Raw genomic sequence first — 19772 nt, 5'->3', positions numbered from 1 at the left:
GTCTCCCGGTCTCGGCCAGCTACGACAGAGCCTGGATTCGAACCAGGGAACCAGGATCTCTAGTGGCACAGCCTTAGACCACTGCGCCACTCGGGAGGCTACTGTTGAATTGAACTGAAAACGACTGTTTATACATGGTCAGGGAAAACTCCATGCCTCAACTATATTAACTATAATAGTTTATGGTTACTCAGTGGGTCTACAAAGGATTCCCTGAACTCCATTCACGCTCGTTATCTAGACACTAGACTCCACAGCGCAGCAGATTTGATGGTCAGAAACATGGACTGTTCATAAAAGTACCGTTTTCAAACGTGAATGAGTTGAGTTGCATTTTATTTGGATGATTAACCAAGAGCTTATGTAGTGACCTACCTTTTCCAATCAGGTGAATGTCTGAGGTTAAATGAGGAAGACATTTCAGTTGAATGCTCTGTCGTAGCCAGGCTCTGTCGTAGCCGGCCGCGACCGGGAGACCCATGGGGCGGCGCACAATTGGCCCAGCGTCGTCCAGGGTAGGGGAGGGGAGGGGAGGGAATGGCCGGCAGGGATGTAGCTCAGTTGGTAGAGCATGGCATTTGCAACGCCAGGGTTGTGGGTTCGATTCCCACGGGGGGCCAGTATGAACAAAAATAAATAAATAATAATGTATGCACTCACTAACTGTAAGTCGCTCTGGATAAGAGCGTCTGCTAAATGACTAAAATGAATGCATTCAGTTGTGCAACTGACTAGGTGTCCCCTTTCCCTGTAAAACAAAGACATATCGTTGCCGTCAAGGTTGTTTGTCAGAGAAAGTGTTTTGTAACTCAAATGTACGGTTAAAATTGCCAAAGTGGTAAGAGGATTTGATAGATTTTTCCATTGATTAGAAAAGGTTTTCTAATTGATTTAATAAACTGAGGCAGGCCACGATGCTCCATTCTCATGTACACGTCTCTGCAAAAACTACAGAGACAATCCTCCAGCTTAAAGGCATTTATTGATGTTGACAGTCCTTGAGCAGAGAAAGCGTTACAAAAAGGAGTGCAGCCAACTTGCCCCAGATGGTAGACACACAGGATTACTCCATATTTACAGCCTCACTGCACATGCTCAGACTGCCCCAACCAACCAAAGATACCATTTATAATATGATTGGCTCAAATTCTGGCCTATACCTGGCTCTGATTGGCAGTTGGACTCTTAAGACTTTGACACAGCACAGACAGGGTCTGTCACTATTGCTCAATCCCAAATCAACCCCTACCTTTTACGCCCTGTGCACCTGTGTAGATATGAAAGGAATGGACAGGTATATATCGTATCTTTACCTTGCCCTCTGATGGGCAACTTTGAGTTTCCACCATATAGAATACACCTATCCAGACCGTTCAGATCTACAGGGTAGTAGGGGCTGGGGGTTGACTTGGGAGTGTGCACATGAGTCACAGGGCAAGTCTCCAATCACACTCTATTCCCTTTTTAATACTGCACTACTTTGGAATAGAGTCCCATGCTGTAGGGAACTAGGAAGTGAGACTTGTGACGCAGACAGCCACTGGTTAAAAACAGATCATACAAAACAGAGGAAACCAGGAGCGACGAAATTCCATAGGAATTTAAGCTGGTCGTCCATCTTTCTTTTTTTCTCGTCAGTCCTTCCTTCCTCAGTTTTCTAATGTTTCCACGGGTTCCGTTGCCGTGGGAGCGACTCCGAGCGGTTCGAGGAAATGCGGCGCCAGAGAGGTCAGTTTCTGCAGCAGCTCTCTGGCTCTGAAATCCACTTCCTGTACCAGCTCTCTGACCCTCACATCTACTTCCTGTTCCCGGATCCAGGATAAACCGTCGTCCACAGCAATGTTGATTGGTGCGCACACCGCCGCCTCCTTTAGCCCCGTCAGTTGACACACCCCGACAACTCCAGCTAATCCCAGCAGCACCAGGAGGAGGAGCTTGAAAAGCAGGCCAATGAGAGAGCGCCTTCGGGCTTTGGGGGCGGATTCAGCTGCTGCTTTCTTATCTGGGGAGAGAGAGGAGTGACATAAGTGACGTTCGCTGTATAGTCAACACGAGCACTGCATGACTGCATGAAAGACAACCTGGAACGCGCCCATTGCATACCTGCTGCTATCTGTCCATTACGCTTTTTCTTCTCTTCTTTTCTCTTATTCTTCTGTTCCTGGACGGCCAAGGCAGCCACGTGAGCGTTGTACTCCTTCCTCTTCCTCTCCTTCGCCTCTGCCTTCTCTCGTTTACGAGCCTCCCTCTCTTTCGCCTCCCTCTCTCTCTGCTTCGTCTCTTTCTTCTTCTCCAGTTCTAACGCGATAGAAGAAATACAAAATATTAACATAAGCTTTGATATGTTCACTCTGTCATGTGCAATATACACTGTGTACAAAACATGCTCTTTCCAGCTATGATACCTTATTGATGTCACTTGTTAAATACTTCAAATCAGTGTAGACGAAGGGGAGGAGACATGTTAAAAGAAGGATTTTGAAGCCTTGAGACGGATTGTATATGTGTGCCATTCAGAGGGTGAATGGGCAAGACAAAATATTTAAGTGCCCTTGAACAGGGTATGGTAGTAGGAGCCAGGCGCAATGGTTTGTGTCAAGAACTGCAACGCTGCTGGGTTTTTCACACTCAACAGTTTCCCGTGTATCAAGAATGGTCCACCACCCAAAGGACATCCAGCCAACTTGACACAACTGTGGGAAGCATTGGAGTCAATATGGGCCCTGTGGAACGCTTTCAACACCTTGTAGAGTCCATGCCCCGACGAATTGAGGCTGTTCTGAGGGCAGAAAGGGGGCAACTTAATATTAGGAAGGTGTTCTTCATGTTTTGTACACTCAGTGTATTTCTCCCGCTGCTTCCATTAACATGTTTGTGGTCTCGTTCAATGATTGCCCAGTGGGGAATAATAATGTTTATTCAATTTTATCAAATTCCTAGCTATAATCATGGCAAGCTAGATAGTCAGTGATATCAGTTGCTCTGAGCTAACAATGTTAAAAAAGTCTGAAATAACACGAGCGAACCCATAGTGACACGCATGTGGCAGGGACTCCAGACAATCGCGGATTACAAAGGGAAAACCAGCCACATCGTGGACACTAACGTCTTGCTCCTGGACAAGCTTCGCCCGCTTTGAGGATAACACAGTGCCACCGACGCGGGACGCTCCCGAGGACTGTGAGCTCTCATTCTCCGTGGTCGACGTGAGTAAGACATGTTACCTGCGTGTTAACCCTCGCAAGGCTGCTGGCCCAGATGGCAACCCTAGCGGTGTCCTCAGAGCATGCGCAGACCAGCTGGCTGGAGTGTTTACGGACATATTAAATCTCTCCCTGTCCCAGTCTGCTGTCCCCACTTGCTTCAAGATGTCCACTATTGTTCCTGTACCCAAGAACGCAAAGGTAACTGGACCATCGCTCCGTAGCACTCACTTCTGTCATCATGAAGTGCTTTGAGAAGCTAGTTAAGGATCATATCACCTTACGTGACACCCTAGACCCACTGCAATTTGCATACCGCCCCAATAGATCCACGGATGATGCAATCGCCATCGCACTGCACTATTCCATCTGGACAAGAGGAATACCTATGTAAGAATGCTGTTCATTGACTACAGCTCAGCCATCAACACCATAGTACCCTCCAAGCTCATCACTAAGCTCAGGGCCCTGAGGCCTCCTGAATGGCGCAGCGGTCTAAGGCAATGCAACGCTTGAGGCATCACTACAGATCTGGGTTAGATCCCGGGCTGTGTCGCAGCTGACCGCGACTGGGAGACCCATGAAGCGACGCACAATTGGCCCAGCGTCGTCCAGGTTAGGGGAGGGTTTGGCCGGCCGGGATGTACTTGTCCCATCGCGCTCTAGCGACTCCTGTGGCGGGCCGGGCGCATGCACGCTGACACAGTTGCATGTTGTTTCCTCCGACACATTGGTGTGGCTGGCTTCCGGGTTAAGCGAGCAGTGTGTCAAGAAGCAGTGCGACTTGGCAGGTTAGTGTTTCGGAGGACGCGTAGCCCTCAACCTTCACCTCTCCCGAGTCTGTACGGGAGTTGCAGTGATGGGACAATTGGATATCACGAAATTGGGGAGAAAAATGTGTAAAAAGTACTATTATTTTGATTTATTCTTTATTTATTTTATTTTTTATCGGGGCCCTAGGTCTGAACCCCGACCTGAGCAACTGAGTCCTGCACTTCCTGATGGGCTGCCCCCAGCTGGAGAAGGTATGAAACAACACCTCCACCACCCTGATCCTCAACACAGGGGCGCCACAAGGATGCATGCTCAGCCCCCTCCAGTTGTGCCAGGAAAATAACCTCTCCCTCAACAAAACGAAGGAGCAGATCGTGGACTTCAGGAGGCAGCAAAGGGAGCATGCCCCCATCCACATCGACGGGGCCGCAGTGGAGAAGGTGAAATGCTTCAAGTTCCTCGGCGTACCAATCACTGACAATGGTCCACCCACACAGACAGTGTGGTGAAGAAGGCCTCAGGAGCCTGAAGAAATTCGGCTTGGCCCCTAAGACCCTCATAAACTTTTACAGGTGACCAATTGAGAGCATCCTGTCGGGCTGAATCACCGCCTGGTACGGCAACTGCACCGTCCGCAACCGCAGGGCTCCCCAGAGGGCGGTGCAGTCTGCCCAACGCATCACCGGGGGCACACTGCCTGCCCTCCAGGACATCTACAGCACCCGATGTCACAGGAAGGCCAAGAAGATTATCAAGGACCTCAGCCACCCGAGTTCACCCCGCTATCATCCAGAAGGCGGGGTCAGTACAGGTGCATCAAAGCTGGGACCAAGAGACTGAAAAACAGCTTCTATCTCAAGGCCATCACTGTTAAATAGCCATCACTAGCCGGCCTCCACCCAGTACCCTGCCCTGAACTTAGTCACTGTCACTAGCCGGCTACCACCCGGTTACTCAACCCTGCACCTTAGAGGCTGCTGCCTTATGTAACTGGTCACTTTAATAATGGAACACTGGACACTTTAATCATGTTTATATACTGTTTTACCCACTTTAAAATGTATGTACTGTATTCTAGTCAATGCCACCCTATCTAACTACTGCTGTACATATACTATTCTATCCACATATTTACATTTACGTCATTTAGCAGACGCTCTTATCCAGAGCGACTTACAAATTGGTGCATTCACCCTATAGCCAGTGGGATAACCACTTCACAATATTTTATTTTATTATTTTTTTTATTTTTTTTTAGGGGGGTAGAAGGATTACTTTATCCTATCCCAGGTATTCCTTAAAGAGGTGGGGTTTCAAATGTCTCCGGAAGGTGGGAGCTTGTTCCACCATTGGGGTGCCAGAGCAGCGAACAGTTTTGACTGGGCTGAGCGGGAACTATGCTTCCGCAGAGGAAGGGGAGCCAGCAGGCCAGAGGTGGATGAACGCAATGCCCTCGTTTGGGTGTAGGGACTGATCAGAGCCTGAAGGTACGGAGGTGCCGTTCCCCTCACAGCTCCATAGGCAAGCACCATGGTCTTGTAACAGATGCGAGCTTCAACTGGAAGCCAGTGGAGTGTGCGGAGGAGCGGGGTGACGTGAGAGAACTTGGGAAGGTTGAACACCAGACGGGCTGCGGCATTCTGGATGAGTTGTAGGGGTTTAATGGCACAGGCAGGGAGCCCAGCCAACAGCGAGTTGCAGTAATCCAGACGGGAGATGACAAGTGCCTGGATTAGGACCTGTGCCGCTTCCTGTGTAAGGCAGGGTCATATTCTTCCTTTAGTAGTGGTTTCTTTGCAGCAATTCGACCATGAATGCCTGATTCACACAGTCCCCTCTTTCAAAGTTCTTCTCCTTTTTAAAGTAATGATGGACTGTCGTTTCTCTTTGATTATTTGAGCTGTTCTTGACATAAAATGGACTTGGTCTTTTACCAAATAAGGCTATCTTCTGTGTACCCCCCCCTACCTTGTCACAACACAACTGATTGGCCCAAACGCATTAAGAATGAAAGAAATTCCACAAATTAACAAGGCACACCTGTTAATTGAAATGCATTCCAGGTGACTACCACATGAATCTGGTTGAGAGAATGCCAATAGTGTGCAACACTGTCATCAAGGCAAAGGATGGCTACTTTGAAGAATCTCAAATATAAAATATATTTTGATTTGTTTAACACTTCTTTGGTTACTACATGAGTCCATATTTTTTATTTAGTAGTTTTGTCTTCACTATTATTCTACAATGTAAAAAATAGTAAAAATAAGGAAAAACCCTGAAATGAGTAGGTGTGTCCAAACTTTTGACTGGTACTGTACATATTTATACTCCGGACTACGACATAGCTCGTCCTAATATTTATATATTTCTTAATTCCATTATTTTACTTTTAGATGTGTGTATTTCTGTGTATTGTTAGATATTACTGCACTGTTGGAGCTAGGAACACAAGCATTTCACTACACCCGCAATAACATCTGCTAAATATGTGTATGCGACCAATAAACATTTTATTTGATCGCTTCTAGCAATCCTAGGCTATGTCCCAAATGGCACCCTTTTCCCCATATAGTGCACTACTTTTGATTAGAGCCCTATGCTTTGGTCAAAAGTACTGCACTACATAGGGAAAAGGGTGCCATGTTGGACACAGCCCCAGGCAGAGCCCGTTGACTGACCACTGGCACCTGCATTGTAGTACCTACCTTTGTCCTTTAGGAGGCGCCGCTCCCTCTCTTTGTCTACCTCGTCCTGAAGGATCCTCATGAGCTGGAGCACCTACAATCACATTGTAGTTGAAACGACATGCTAGAACCAAACAAACCTCTAGTCTATCCCAACGTTTGCTTCCTCCCCCTCTCCTCCCTTAATTTCTATTTGTATCTCTACTTCCCTTCACCACCTCCTTTATTCATCCCCCTCTTTCCTCCCTCCCTCTGCTCCTTTAACAATGAAGAAGCTTTTATCATCAACTTCCATTGTCCTCCAAGAGTTGCTGAATCTCCTCAACTTCTCTCTGCCTACCTTCTCATCTCTCCCTCCCAGTCTTACCCTGGCAGCACATTGTTTACACTGTTTCTCATCCAGACAGTCTCCTGCAGCCTTGGCCAGGTTGATTTCCAGAGGGTTGTCCTTCAGATCCAGCCACTTCAGGTTCTGTACACACGCACGCACGCACGCACACACACACACAGAAAAAAAGAAGCCTGTTGAGACTGTGTAAAATGTTGAATGTCTTCAACCTCCATCCATATGCCACTGTGGTCATGTTGGAGTTCACCAAGTTTACCCAGCTCAAAGATAGCTGGCTTATTGTAGAGTTCACTGTGTAGTCTTGGTGATGAAAGGCACAAAAGACTTAGTGTTTTTAAAACTGTTTGTAATTAACTGTCTAACAATAGAATTTTCAGATTGTCGTGAAAGGTTATGGATTGGTTGATTACAGTTAGCTTTTCCTACTGTTGATGGTCGGATTCAAAGTTTATTCCCAGCTAATTCACAGGGATTTACAATTTTTTCTGATTAATATCTGTGTCCACCAAAAATAAATTAAGTAACAGTAAATATTATATATATATATATATATATATAATAGAATTAAGCAGATAACCATATTAATGAATAATAGTGGTAAAAATTGGACTTTTGGGACCCGGGGGTGAATACATTTTTCATTCCGCGCACCATTTGAAGCTTTTATAGCTTCTCGGAACACTATGCCCCTCTGGCATCTATTACATGAGAAGTATCATCACTAACTCATTTTGCAAAGTCAGCAGTATTTCCACACACACGCATTAAGCCCACTTATTTGTGGGCTTATTGTGTGGTGCCAGGATAACAACCTCTCCCTCAACGTGACCAAGACAAAGGAGAGGATCATGGACTACAGGGAATAAAAAGAGGACTGAGCACGCCCGCATTCTCATCTACGGGGCTGTAGTGGAACAGGTTGAGAGCTTCAAGTTCCTTGGTGTCCACATCACCAACAAACTATCATGGTCCAAACACACCAAGACAGTCCTGAAGAGGGCACGACAAAGCCTATTCCCCCTCAGGAGACTGAAAAGATGTTGCATGGGTCCTCAGATCCTCAAAAAGTTCTACAGCTGCACCATCGAGAGCATCCTGACTGCATCACCGCCTGGTATGGCAACTGCTCGGCCTCCGACCGCAAGGCACTACAGAGGGTAGTGCGTACGGCCCAGTACATCACTGGGGCCAAGCTTCCTGCCATCCAGGACCTCTATACCAGGCGATGTCAGAGGAAGGCCATACAAATTATCAAAGACTACAGCCACCCTAGTCATAGACTGTTCTCTCTGCTACCGCACGGCAAGCGGTACCGGAGCGCCAAGTCTAGGTCCAAAAGGCTTCTTAACAGCTTCTATCCCCAAGCCATAAGACTCCTGAACAGCTAATCATGGCTACCCAGACTTTTTGCATTGCCCCCACACCCCACCCCAAAGCCCTCTTTTACGCTGCTGCTACTCTGTTTATTATTTATGCATAGTCACTTTAACTCTACCCACATGTACATATTACCTCAATTACCTTGACTAACTGGTGCCCCCGCACATTGACTCTGTACCGGTACCCCCTGTATATAACCTCCCTACTGTTATTTTATTTTACTGCTGCTCTTTAATTATTTGCTTCTTTTTTTTAATTCTTAAACTGCATTGTTGGTTAAGTAAGCATTTCACTGTAATGTCTACACCTGTTGTATTTGGTGCATGTGGCAAATAACATTTGATTTACTTTTAATAAATTAACTCTAGTTCCTGGTCCAATTTATTTCCAGCAGAATGGCATCAGTGAACATGGCCCTCATATTGTGCTGTAGTTTGCCTGCTTGAACTACTGCTCTAGAAGAGCTTGGTGAGGGGCACTAACTACTATACCCGGGCAGATCTTGACCAGCAACATACCACCCTGCATCCCACTGCTGGCTTGCCTCTGAAGCTAAGCAGGGTTGGTCCTGGATGGGAGACCAGGTGCTGCTGGAAGTGGTGTTGGAGGGCCAGTAGGAGGCACTCTTTCCTCTGGTCTAAAAAAATATCCCAATGCCCCAGGGCAGTGATTGGGGACATTGCCCTGTGTAGGGTGCCGTCTTTCGGATGGGACGTTAAATGTGTGTCCTGACTCTCTGTGGTCACTAAAGATCTCATGGCACTTATCGTAAGAGTAGGGGTGTTAACCCTGGTGTCCTGGCTAATTTCCCAATCTGGCCCTCATACCATCATGGCCACCTAATCATCCCCAGCTTCCGGATGGCTCATTCCGCTCCCCTGTAACTATTCCCCAGGTCGTTGAGAATGTGTTCTCAGTCAACTTACCTGGTAAAATACGGGTACAAAATAACATGGGTGCCAATGGTGAAACATGCTTCCCTCTTTAAACATGCTAATCCCTTTGTTTTCTAATTAACTAGAGGGCAAGTCATTGTCTGGTTAATGACTTCAGTGATTAGATATGGTTGAGTATCGTGAGGTCCCTGGCAATTCCCACTTCTAGTGTGTGTGTATTACCTACCTTGAGCTGTGAGAAGCTGACAGGCAGAATTGTCAGCTTGTTGTTGTACAGGTCCAGGTGTTGCAGGTTGCCAAGGCGACCCAGATCATCAGGTAGAACGGTCAGTTGGTTCTTACTGAGGTCCACCTTGACCAGGTGACTGAGGCTGCAGAACTCCAGCTGGACACACCCACACACACAGTTATGTACAGTCTGTAATACTCATCTCTCTGTGGCGTCTATGATCCAGACAGGAGACAGTGGGATGTCTGCGCGAGTTCAACGCTCGGAGGAAACTCAAGGTACACTAGTGCTACTAACCCCTACACCCCTCTCCTCTACCCATACACCTCTCCTGTTAATACATTGTAGTACAACTCCTTGACCATCCGGCTGGGTTGCTACCATACATTAGTCTTTAAACGAATATCTACTTTAAAATACATTAGCCACTTGTCTTCAGAGGAGAGCAACATTGTGAGCAGGCTTTGAAGTCCAGCGCTAACACAACTGACCGAACTGAAGATTGTGCTGACCAGTGTTTGGCTTTGGGGCTGGGTTCATTCAAGGTTACTCACAGGCAGGGAGGTGATGTTGTTGCAGGACAGATCCAGGACTGTGACTTTAGGGAAGCCAGCCTGAAAGCACACACATAACAGTATGATAACAAGACTACTGCCTATAATACATGGCTTTATAAAGGTAATGTGGTGTGAGTGTGCCATTGTTGACCTACCAGTTCTTTAACAGGAACTTCAGTGAGGTTACAGAGGCTCAGATCCATCTCGTTGCCATCGATTTTGTCCTTCAGATTCAACACCTTGTTTTTACTCATCCTGAGTTTTGGGTGGGGGGCTGGGAGAAAATACAAATGATTGTGAAAACAGAAACTTTCAAACATAGCTATTCTATTATCTGTAGCCTATCTAGCCAAAAAGTTTGTGAGGAAGCATAAAGTAGCTAGCTAACGTAAGATACGTTGCAATCACTTCGTAGCTAAGATGACTAAAGTTACACTTTCTCTTCTAGCGTGCTACAGTTTCTACGTTGACAGCTAACGTAGTGACAGCGCAGCAAAGTAACCTTTTCTTGGTACAGACTACAGTAACGTTAGTGAAAGTACTCACCTGTTTCACTGAGAAATCACCGCCGTTTTCTATTGGTTTTCACGCGTCTCAAACCTTCTATTCCTAGGAATAAATACTACAACAATGTCTACTTTAAAGTCAGTTCGCAAAATAGTCGTAGAATGTGATTAAATCGCTGACAAATCTCTTGTGTGGAGGTATTGAGGCTGCAGTTAATGGTTACAATGAAAGTCCACGTCATTGATAGAACCGTCCAGTTGGGCCAATGACGCGACATTTCAGAGCATATCGCCACCTACAGCTTGGAGGAGCAACTGGCAAGTCACACACACACAGTGGAAGGTCTTTCAGTTCTTTCTTTATTGCTGTTCAGCATAGTCTACAATACAATTATTTAGTTTCAATAACATTACATTACATTTTAGTCATTTAGCAGACGCTCTTATCCAGAGCGACTTACAGTTAGTGCATACATTTTTTTTATTTTATACCCCCTGTGGGAATCAATAACACATTAAGACATGAAAAGCATACACAGTTTACAGTGCATTCGGAAAGTATTCAGACCCCTTAACTTATTCCACATTTTGTTACGTTACAGACTTATTCTAAAATGGATTAAATTAAAAACAGAAATATAACATTTACATAAGTATTCAGACCCTTCACTCAGTACTTTGTTGAAGCACCTTCGGCAGGGATTACAGCCTCGAATCTTCTTAGGTATGACACTACAAGCTCGGCACACCTGTATTTGGGGAGTTTCTCCCATTCTTCTCTGCAGATCCTCTCAAGCTCTGTCAGGTTGAATGGGGAGCGTCGCTGCACAGCTATTTTCAGGTCTCTCCAGAGATGTTTGATCGGGTTCAAGTCCAGGCTCTGGCTGGGCCACTCAGAGACTTGTCCCGAGGCCACTCCTGCATTGTCTTGGCTGTGTGCTTAGGGTCATTGTCCTGTTGGAAGGTGAACCTTCACCTCAGTCTGAGGTCCTGAGCACTATGGAGCAGGTTTTCATCAAGGATCTCTCTGTACTTTGCTCTGTTAATCTTTCCCTCGATACTGACTAGTCTTCCAGTCCCTGCCGCTGAAAACATCCCCACAGCATGATGCTGCCACCACGCTTCACTGTAGGGATGGTGGCAGGTTTCCTCCAGCCGTGAAGCTTGGCATTCAGGCCAAAGAGCTCAATCTTGACTTCATCAGACCAGATAATCTTGTTTCTCATGGTCTGAGTCTTTTAGGTGCCTTTTGGCAAACTCCCAGCAGGCTGTCATGTGCCTTTTACTGAGGAGTGGCTTCCGTCTGGCCACTCTACCATAAAGGCCTGATTGGTGGAGTGCTGCAGAGATGGTTGTCCTTCTGGAAGGTTCTCCCATCTCCACAGAGGAACTCTGGAGCTCTGTCAGAGTGACCATCAGGTTCTTGGTCACCTCCCTGACTAAGGCCCTTCTCCCCCAATTGCTCAGTTTGGCCGGGCGGCCAGCTCTAGGAAGAGTCTTGGTGTTTCCAAACTTCTTCCATTTAAGAATGATGGAGGCCACTGTGTTCTTGGGGACCTTCAATACTGCAGACATTTTTTGGTACCCTTCCCCAGATCTGTGCCTCGATACAATCCTGTTTCGGAGCTCTACAGACAATTCCTTCGACCTCATGGCTTGGTTTTTGCTCTGACATGCATTGTCAACTGTGGGATCTTATATAGACAGGTGCGTGCCTTTCCAAATCATGTCCAATCAATTGAATTTACCACAGGTGGACTCCAATCAAGTTGTAGAAACATCTCAAGGATGATCAATGGAAACAGGATGCACCTGAGCTTAATTTCAAGTCTCATAGCAAAGGGTCTGAATACTTATGTATATTTCTGTTTTTTATTTTTAATACATTTGCAAACAGTTCTAAAAACCTGTTTTCGCTTTGTCATTATTGGGTATTGTGTGTAAATTGATTAGGACATTTTTTAAATCAATTTTAGAATAAGGCTGAATGTGGAAAAAGTGAAGGGGTCTGAATATTTTCCAAATGCACTGTATATGACAAATAATTGTCTAAACATTGACAATGATTCATATTTGTTCATATTTAAGTGACATTTGCATTACATTTGGGTTTTAAAACATGTTCCAAGTTCAAATAAATGCCCCTAATGCGAATCACTGTATATGGAATACATATTGGCTTAGAGCAAGAACTATTCTGGGTGCCGCAGTAAAAATATTGTAGGGAATATTCAGTAGGGTCTGTAGAATGTATATATGTTGTCATTTCATGAGGCTCTGAATAATACAGAGTGTTGCTGGCCTTTTTACGCCACCCATTCAATTGGCTGCCAAATCACATCACATGTGCCTTACTGCACTACAGAAAACCCACTAACCAAACAACAGTGCAGGGCATGCTCACTAAATTAAAGGGCAACTACACTCAAAAATCAAAGTTTCTTATATTTTTCCCAGACCTCAAAAGTAATCCCCTGATGTCGTTTAAGCATTGTTGTGAACACAGAAAATCAAATTGTGTTGTTTTTATAATTATTTTTTGTTGTTGAATAAACTGGGGTAAATCAGAAACCTGGAAAAACAAAACCAAGAAAACTGATTTTAAAAAGGCCCTATCAACGTATTTTGCTGTGCATGACTACCCTTTAGAGTGTGTCATCCTGCAGCACAGCATTATGGGGGAAGTTGAGGTCAGGTCCAATATTGACTATGCATCCTGTTACATCGGGTGCTGTAGGTGTCCTGGAGGGCAGGTCCAATATTGACTATGCATCCTGTTACATCGGGTGCTGTAGGTGTCCTGGAAGGCAGGTAGTTTGCCCCCAGTAATGCATAAGATGTTTGGTCATGGTGGATGGTGGGCATATAACACAAACGTCTAGCAACTCAAAGGTTGAGGGTTCAAATCTCAACAAGGACAACTTTAGCATTTTTGCTAATTAGCACTTTTTCAACTACTTACTACTTTTCAGCTACTTTGCAACTATTTAGCATGTTAACTAACCCTTTCCCTAACCCTTTTAGCTAACCCTTCCCTTAACTCTTTAACATAACTCCTAAACTTAACCCTAACCCCTAGCCTAGCTAACGTTAGCCACCTAGCTAGAATTTGTAACATATCATACATTTAGGAAATTCGTAACATATTGTACGTTTTGCAAATTCGTAACATATAATACGAATTGTAATTAGTAACATATCATACGAAATGGGCGATGGACATCTACAAATTAATACATACGAAACGTAACATATCATACGAAAAGGCGTCTTCGGATTTACATACAGAATACGAAATGGTCTGAGAAGCCTACCTGCTAAGCTACCGGTCAGGTGAAACTTTTTGTACAAAATCCTAACTATATTTGTAAGTAAGATGTCCAGTAGAGGTCGGTGTTTGAAAGCATATTTTAATCGAAGAAAGCACCGGAACCACGGCGAAATAAGTGGGATCTCGCTTTTTGCAACACACAGTTTGAAAAAGTATGTGATCAAACAAAACTTCGGAAGTCATTGATGATGCACTTCTGATAAAGTGATACACGCATCAGCACACTGCTTCGAAGTTAGCTGCTTAGCGATTTCGACGCATGCCTCGGAGCTCTGGTATCAAACGTAACATCACTACTTCTATGTCAAAGATGTCAAAGTTGCGTCAATTCAAATCTGGCATTAGGAACAAAAGAGGTCTACACGACTTCTAAGATATACTAGTTATTTTAATTAATGTAAAAACCTTCAATGGTAAATATGATGTTTCGTATATACGGGCTCTTTGAAATACCTCGCAGGGCACTTCAGAGAACTAAATCCATTGTTTCAGATTGGTCTTCAAATACTCTTACAGAGAGAGAGTTCCCACCTCTCTGCTGGCCAATCAGAGTAGAGACTTGAGCGTGGTTTAGACTTACTCAGCCTATCCGTTGGCGCACAGGCTATTCCCCCGTCTCTTCTGTTACCAGGCATACGTTTATCATAACAACCTGTCATAGTGAGAAGAGCCAGCTCCCTTAGACACCATTCCTACGTCCAAGGAAGGTTCACAGATCACAAAGAACCAGTATAGTCTAGCATTTGGAGACACAAATCCTTATCTCATTTTACCCCCTAAAACAGCTCTTCACATCAATCACAGCTTGCCAGTGACACAACCTACATTAGCCCAGTCAAGAATGCATTCTTTCTAAGTTAGTCATCCCATCAATTATAAAAAATAATAAATCTCTCACAAAGATAATAAAACAAAAACACTATAGTAAATACTACAGTATACTGTTACAGGCTTTGGTTTTCCCATTTATATTTCGAGGTTGGATTTAGCGCGTTAGCACGTTGGGCGCACCGATTGGCGTCATCTCGTTAGTCCGTTTGTGTTACACCTGTGCTGGCTTGTCATCTCGTTAGTCAGACGGCGTTTCACCTTTGCTGGCACAGGGGATATATATATTTTTTTCCACCTTTATTTAACCAGGTAAGCCAGTTGAGAACAAGTTCTCATTTACAACTGCGACCTGGCCAAGATAAAGCAAAGCAGTGCGATAAAAACAACAACACAGAGTTACATATGGGGTAAAAAAACAAAGTCAAAAAATACAACAGAAAAATATATACAGTGTGTGCAAATGTAGCAAGTTATGGAGGTAAGGCAATAAATAGGCCATAGTGCAAAATAATTACAATTAGTATTAACACTGGAATGCTAGATGTGCAAGAGCAGCTGGCCCAGTGCTCCAGTTGGCTTGAGAGATGTGGAGGGTTAACACCTTTAGTTGAGTCACCCTATTTGATTTCTGATAAACAATCCTTTATCTGATCTTCCCTGTTTTCATTTTGCTTCACTTTTTGGTTTGCTTCCTGTCTTTCAGTTTGGTGGGTTTTTGTTGTTTGCCTCTTCAGGGTAAATGTAGTGGGTGCTCATGGTGGGTGTCTTTTAGGTCCCAGTTGATGTTGCTAGTCAACTTTCAGTAGACACCCCCATGAGTGTCTTTCAGAACCCCTCCTGTTTCGTTTGGATGTGTTTAGTGACTTTGTTAGTTCCCTATTCTGTTTGAGCGCCAATTAATACTAGTCTGCAAAAACACTACAATATATTCTTGTTATTTTACTACAGTATTTTTTACTATAGTTAACTGTAAATAAAATGTAAATGTAAATACTACAGTAAAGTCTGCAAAAACACTACAGTAAACTATAGTATTTATACAGCTGTATGATCTTCATTTGAGCCAGTTTGCTACAACAGGAAAATAATCCTGCAGCAAGAGGAAATGTGGATTATAATTAATGGACATTTTTGTAGGTGTTGATACATTTTTCATCAGACAAATCAGGTTCCATTTTGGACGCATCACATGTTTTTTGGAGTCACAGCACCTTGCTGATCCTGTCAGACACTGACACTGTGCAGGAAGTAGTCAGATTTACACAAATGACATATTTACACGTAGGTCAAAAGGTCCCAACCTATTGCTGTGACCCCATTTCCTCATCTCCTTTTGTCACAGTTGTCTCATTCACTGGATGTAAACAAGAAATGGTAAAGGACTTCAGTTCAAAAAACTTTATTGTTTTTTTGCAGTTGACATTTTCAATCAGCATTCTACAAAAGTGAACCATGGTCCAGTATACTGTAGGTGAGAGGGATACAGGTAGGGGTGTATGAGCTGACGGTGTGTGAACACTAGATAACAGAGCTGTAGCCAGCCTATAGTTGAGGATAAGGAAGAGGGCATCTGTAGTGTGTCTTATAGACTATCTATGCATTTCAAATGGCACCCTATTCCCCATATGGCTCATTACCTTCACTTAAAAGGGAATTGGGCTCTGGTCAAAGTAGTGCACTATACAGGGAATTGGGCTCTGGTCAAAGAAGTGCACTATACAGGGAATTGGGTTCTGGTCAAAGTAGTGCACTATACAGGGAATTGGGTTCTGGTCAAAGTAGTGCACTATACAGGGAATTGGGCTCTGGTCAAAGTAGTGCACTATACAGGGAATTGGGCTCTGGTCAAAGTAGTGCACTATACAGGGAATTGGGTTCTGGTCAAAGTAGTGCACTATACAGGGAATTGGGTTCTGGTCAAAGTAGTGCACTATACAGGGAATTGGGCTCTGGTCAAAGTAGTGCACTATACAGGGAATTGGGTTCTGGTCAAAGCAGTGCACTATACAGGGAATTGGGTTCTGGTCAAAGCAGTGCACTATACAGGGAATTGGGTTCTGGTCAAAGTAGTGCACTATACAGGGAATTGGGTTCTGGTCAAAGCAGTGCACTATATAAGGAATTGGGTGTCATTTGGAGACAATATGACAATACAGAAAGGTCAGAGGGGTGTACCACTATGAGTACTCTTTATGGGGGGGGATCTGTGGAGCATACCACTGTGGGTACTCTACAGGGGTGTTGAGACTGACCTAGACTACCATGCTTTACTCTACAATCGCCTCATGCGCTGCAAAGTGTGTTGCTTAGGTAACAGCAAGAAGTGCATTCCATGTTGGTGTAATCATCCCTTTTTTAAAAGTAGTTTTGTTTCTTCTCAAGTACCATTATTAATTTCACATATCATCCACGTAATGAACAACACATTTTTGTTTAAAGAAATAAAACACAGAACATGTGACGACATTAACAGGAGAGCTATACACTAAAAACAATATAATAGAAAATTAAAAAAATTAAAGGATTTCACAAAATGAAGAGAAGAAGGTTCAGGTTTGTCTATCGAACAGCTCAGGTGTTTTTGTAGGGTGATGTGTGCTCCTTGTTTCCAGGTATAGGTTCTGTATTGCTTTAATGTCCTTGTGGTAAAGCTCTTTACACCAGCGAGTCAAACTTAGATAATACTGGTGTGTATGACTGTGTGTGTGTTGGGAAAGGTGTGCAAGGGACACAGGTGGTAGTTCAGAGGTCATTCTTCCACAGTTAATAACCCCAAAACAAATCATTACATTACATTCTCCCCTGATTGTTCCACATCCTCCATCGGCATCGTACATTCTCAGGGACTCCGCTCTGTCTTCTTTACAGTTCAGTATCTATCTACCACCACCAATTTGGAGCAAATCAAGTCCTCCATTTTAGGGACAAATCTGCCATTTTTGATCAAATCCTCCATTCACCACCATGTACAGCAAGTCCAGTTTCTTAGCTAACGAGGCAAGACCCATTCAGGACAGATCACTGTTGAGTACAGTAGGGCTGATTGGAGACATAAGAGCGCTGCATGCAAAACCAGGGCCGGCGTCTACTGGTTCATGGACTGGAGCCGGAGAGTCCAGTCCAGTAGAATCCAGTTTGGTAGTCTAGTGACGCTAACTGTTGTTTTTATGGTGTTCGACAACTCGTTAGAATGTCAAACAGAAATACATGAATATTAATTAGATTGCAGATCACACTAACCCCTGATTGGTTGGTTGGTCGAGGCAAGGGGGGGAGGAGTCCCAAAGGTCTTACCAATGACACATAACACAAGAAAGCCATTATGAAACATTGAGGGGGGAGGGAACGGTCTAACTCTAGCAGACTCCTTTTTGGACTGTGGATAGGTTAAATCCTCTTCAAGATTTCCCTGTTAGTTTTAGCAACTGAGATAGACGCTCCTCTATATTTATTTACCAGGTAGAGCGTGAGGAGAGGTGTAGGACGGTTGAGTGAGGACACTGCCTCAGGACAGGGGCATTGGTTGATCAGGTGAGGAGATGCAGGAATGAAGGACGAGGTCTACTGCGTAATCATGAGGTTGCGTAAAATGGATAAAATATCAGTCTGTGCTGTTATGATGCTGAGGTCAGAACTGGACATGTGTGGACGTGTTACACAATGAGTGGTCCGCGGCGTGGTGTGCGAGGTGTGTGTTTGGGACTCTGGCCGTCCCTAGTCTCCGCCCCTTGCTCCTCCATATTGATATTACTGGTTGAGGCGTGGTGGGGGAGGGGCTCCAACACTGGCCTATAGCCTCCCAGATACATCAGACCTGAGAGAAAGAGTGAGAGCGAGAGAGTGAAAAAGAGAGACATAGAGAGAGAAAACAAAGGATATACAAGTAAAACAACATTCAAGGTCCTTGTGTTGAGGACTGATGTTCTATCGCCATCTAGTGGGTGATAATGGTAGTGTCTAAAGTCTGTGGCAGACCAGTCTAACTGGGGGGAAGGGGATTGGTAAACGGGGATACCTAGTCAGTTGCGCATGCATTCAACCAGAATGTGTCTTCCGTATTTAACCCAACCCCTCTGAATCAGAGAGGTGTGGGAGGCTGCCTTAATCCACGTCATTGGCGCCCGGGGAGCAGTTGTTGTTGGCGGTTAACTGACTTGCTCAAGGGATTCGAACCAGCGACCCAAAGCGCTGGCCCAAAGCGCTTAACCACAAGGCTACCTACCTGGTCATATAGATGGGGAGTTAAAGTGAGGCCTACTGGGCCGCATGCACATTCAATAAGGGACCGAACCCAACTTCAGAAATGTGCACAAAACGCTTTTACTAGATGTGTTTCTCAAGTTGGGATTCATCCCTGAAAAACAGGAGAGCTACAGTAGCTACATGCAGGGTTTTGTACTAGCACTGCACTTACAGAACCTAATTCAACTAATCAAGGCCTTCTTGAGGATTAGTCAAAGATGGGTGTTTGAGTGCTGGGTTGAAACTAATATAAACTCTGAACACCGTTTGGCTCTCCAGGAGAAAGGTAAGAGATCACTGCTCTAAATCACACTATGGTTATTTACCAGGAAGTGGTTATTTACCAGGTAGTGGTTATTTAACAGGTAGCCAGGTAGTGGGTATTTACCAGGTAGTGGTTATTTAACAGGTAGTGGTTATTAACCAGGTCGCCAGGTAATCGTTATTTAACAAGTGGTTATTTGGCAGGTAGTGGTTATTTAACAAGTGGTTATTTGACAGGTAATGGTTGTTTACCAGCTAGCCAGGTATGGGTTATTTAACAGGTAGTGGCTATTTACCAGGTAGTGGTTATTTACCAGGTAGTGGTAATTTAACAGGTAGTGGTTATTTAACAATTGGTTATTTACCAGGTAGTGGTTATTTTAACAAGTGGTTATTTACCAGGTAGCGGTTATTTACCAGATAGTGGTTATTTACCAGGTAGCGGTTATTTACCAGGTAACCAGGTAGTGGTTATTTACCAGGCAGCGGTTATTGACCAGTTAGTGGTTATTTACCAGGTAGC

The 19772-nt window shown here is 44.5% G+C and overlaps 2 protein-coding genes across 8 annotated transcripts in view; both read right to left on the bottom strand.

Moving 5' to 3' along the window:
- Positions 1-963: 963 nt before the first annotated feature.
- Positions 964-10838, bottom strand: LOC121547718 (leucine-rich repeat-containing protein 59). Its single transcript, XM_041859129.2, has 8 exons — positions 10622-10838; positions 10231-10349; positions 10073-10132; positions 9516-9674; positions 7032-7136; positions 6686-6758; positions 2104-2298; positions 964-2002 (listed from the first exon to the last, which is right to left on the bottom strand). The coding sequence occupies exons 2-8, from the start codon at positions 10327-10329 to the stop codon at positions 1650-1652; spliced, it is 1044 nt and encodes a 347-aa protein (XP_041715063.1). The 5' UTR covers positions 10330-10349; positions 10622-10838; the 3' UTR covers positions 964-1649.
- Positions 10839-16792: 5954 nt separating this feature from the next.
- Positions 16793-19772, bottom strand: part of LOC121547714 (E3 ubiquitin ligase RNF157) — a 27004-nt gene continuing 24024 nt past the window's right edge. For 2 of the 7 annotated variants that reach the window (XM_041859121.2, XM_041859122.2), the window contains exon 18: positions 16793-18557. In XM_041859121.2, coding sequence (XP_041715055.1) covers positions 18397-18557 — 161 coding nt within the window. In that variant the 3' untranslated portion in view covers positions 16793-18396. The remainder of the gene's footprint in view (positions 18558-19772) is intronic. The other 5 variants (XM_041859123.2, XM_041859126.2, XM_041859124.2 and 2 more) reach the window with 3 other exon arrangements.

The sequence above is a fragment of the Coregonus clupeaformis genome, chromosome 31, assembly GCF_020615455.1.
Source record: "Coregonus clupeaformis isolate EN_2021a chromosome 31, ASM2061545v1, whole genome shotgun sequence".
Lineage (NCBI taxonomy): Eukaryota > Metazoa > Chordata > Actinopteri > Salmoniformes > Salmonidae > Coregonus > Coregonus clupeaformis.
This window is presented reverse-complemented; position numbering and strand designations above follow the sequence as displayed.

What these genes read in the sequence shown, in the direction of transcription:
- LOC121547718 (XM_041859129.2), bottom strand. Translation starts at nt 10,329, where the DNA reads ATGAGTAAAAACAAGGTGTTGAATCTGAAGGACAAAATCGATGGCAAC. An exon ending in AAGTTCCTGTTAAAGAACTG is followed by an intron (nt 10,133 to 10,230) that starts GTAGGTCAACAA and finishes GTGTGCTTTCAG; the next exon opens with GCTGGCTTCCCTAAAGTCAC. An exon ending in TCAGCTTCTCACAGCTCAAG is followed by an intron (nt 7,137 to 9,515) that starts GTAGGTAATACA and finishes GCGTGTGTACAG; the next exon opens with AACCTGAAGTGGCTGGATCT.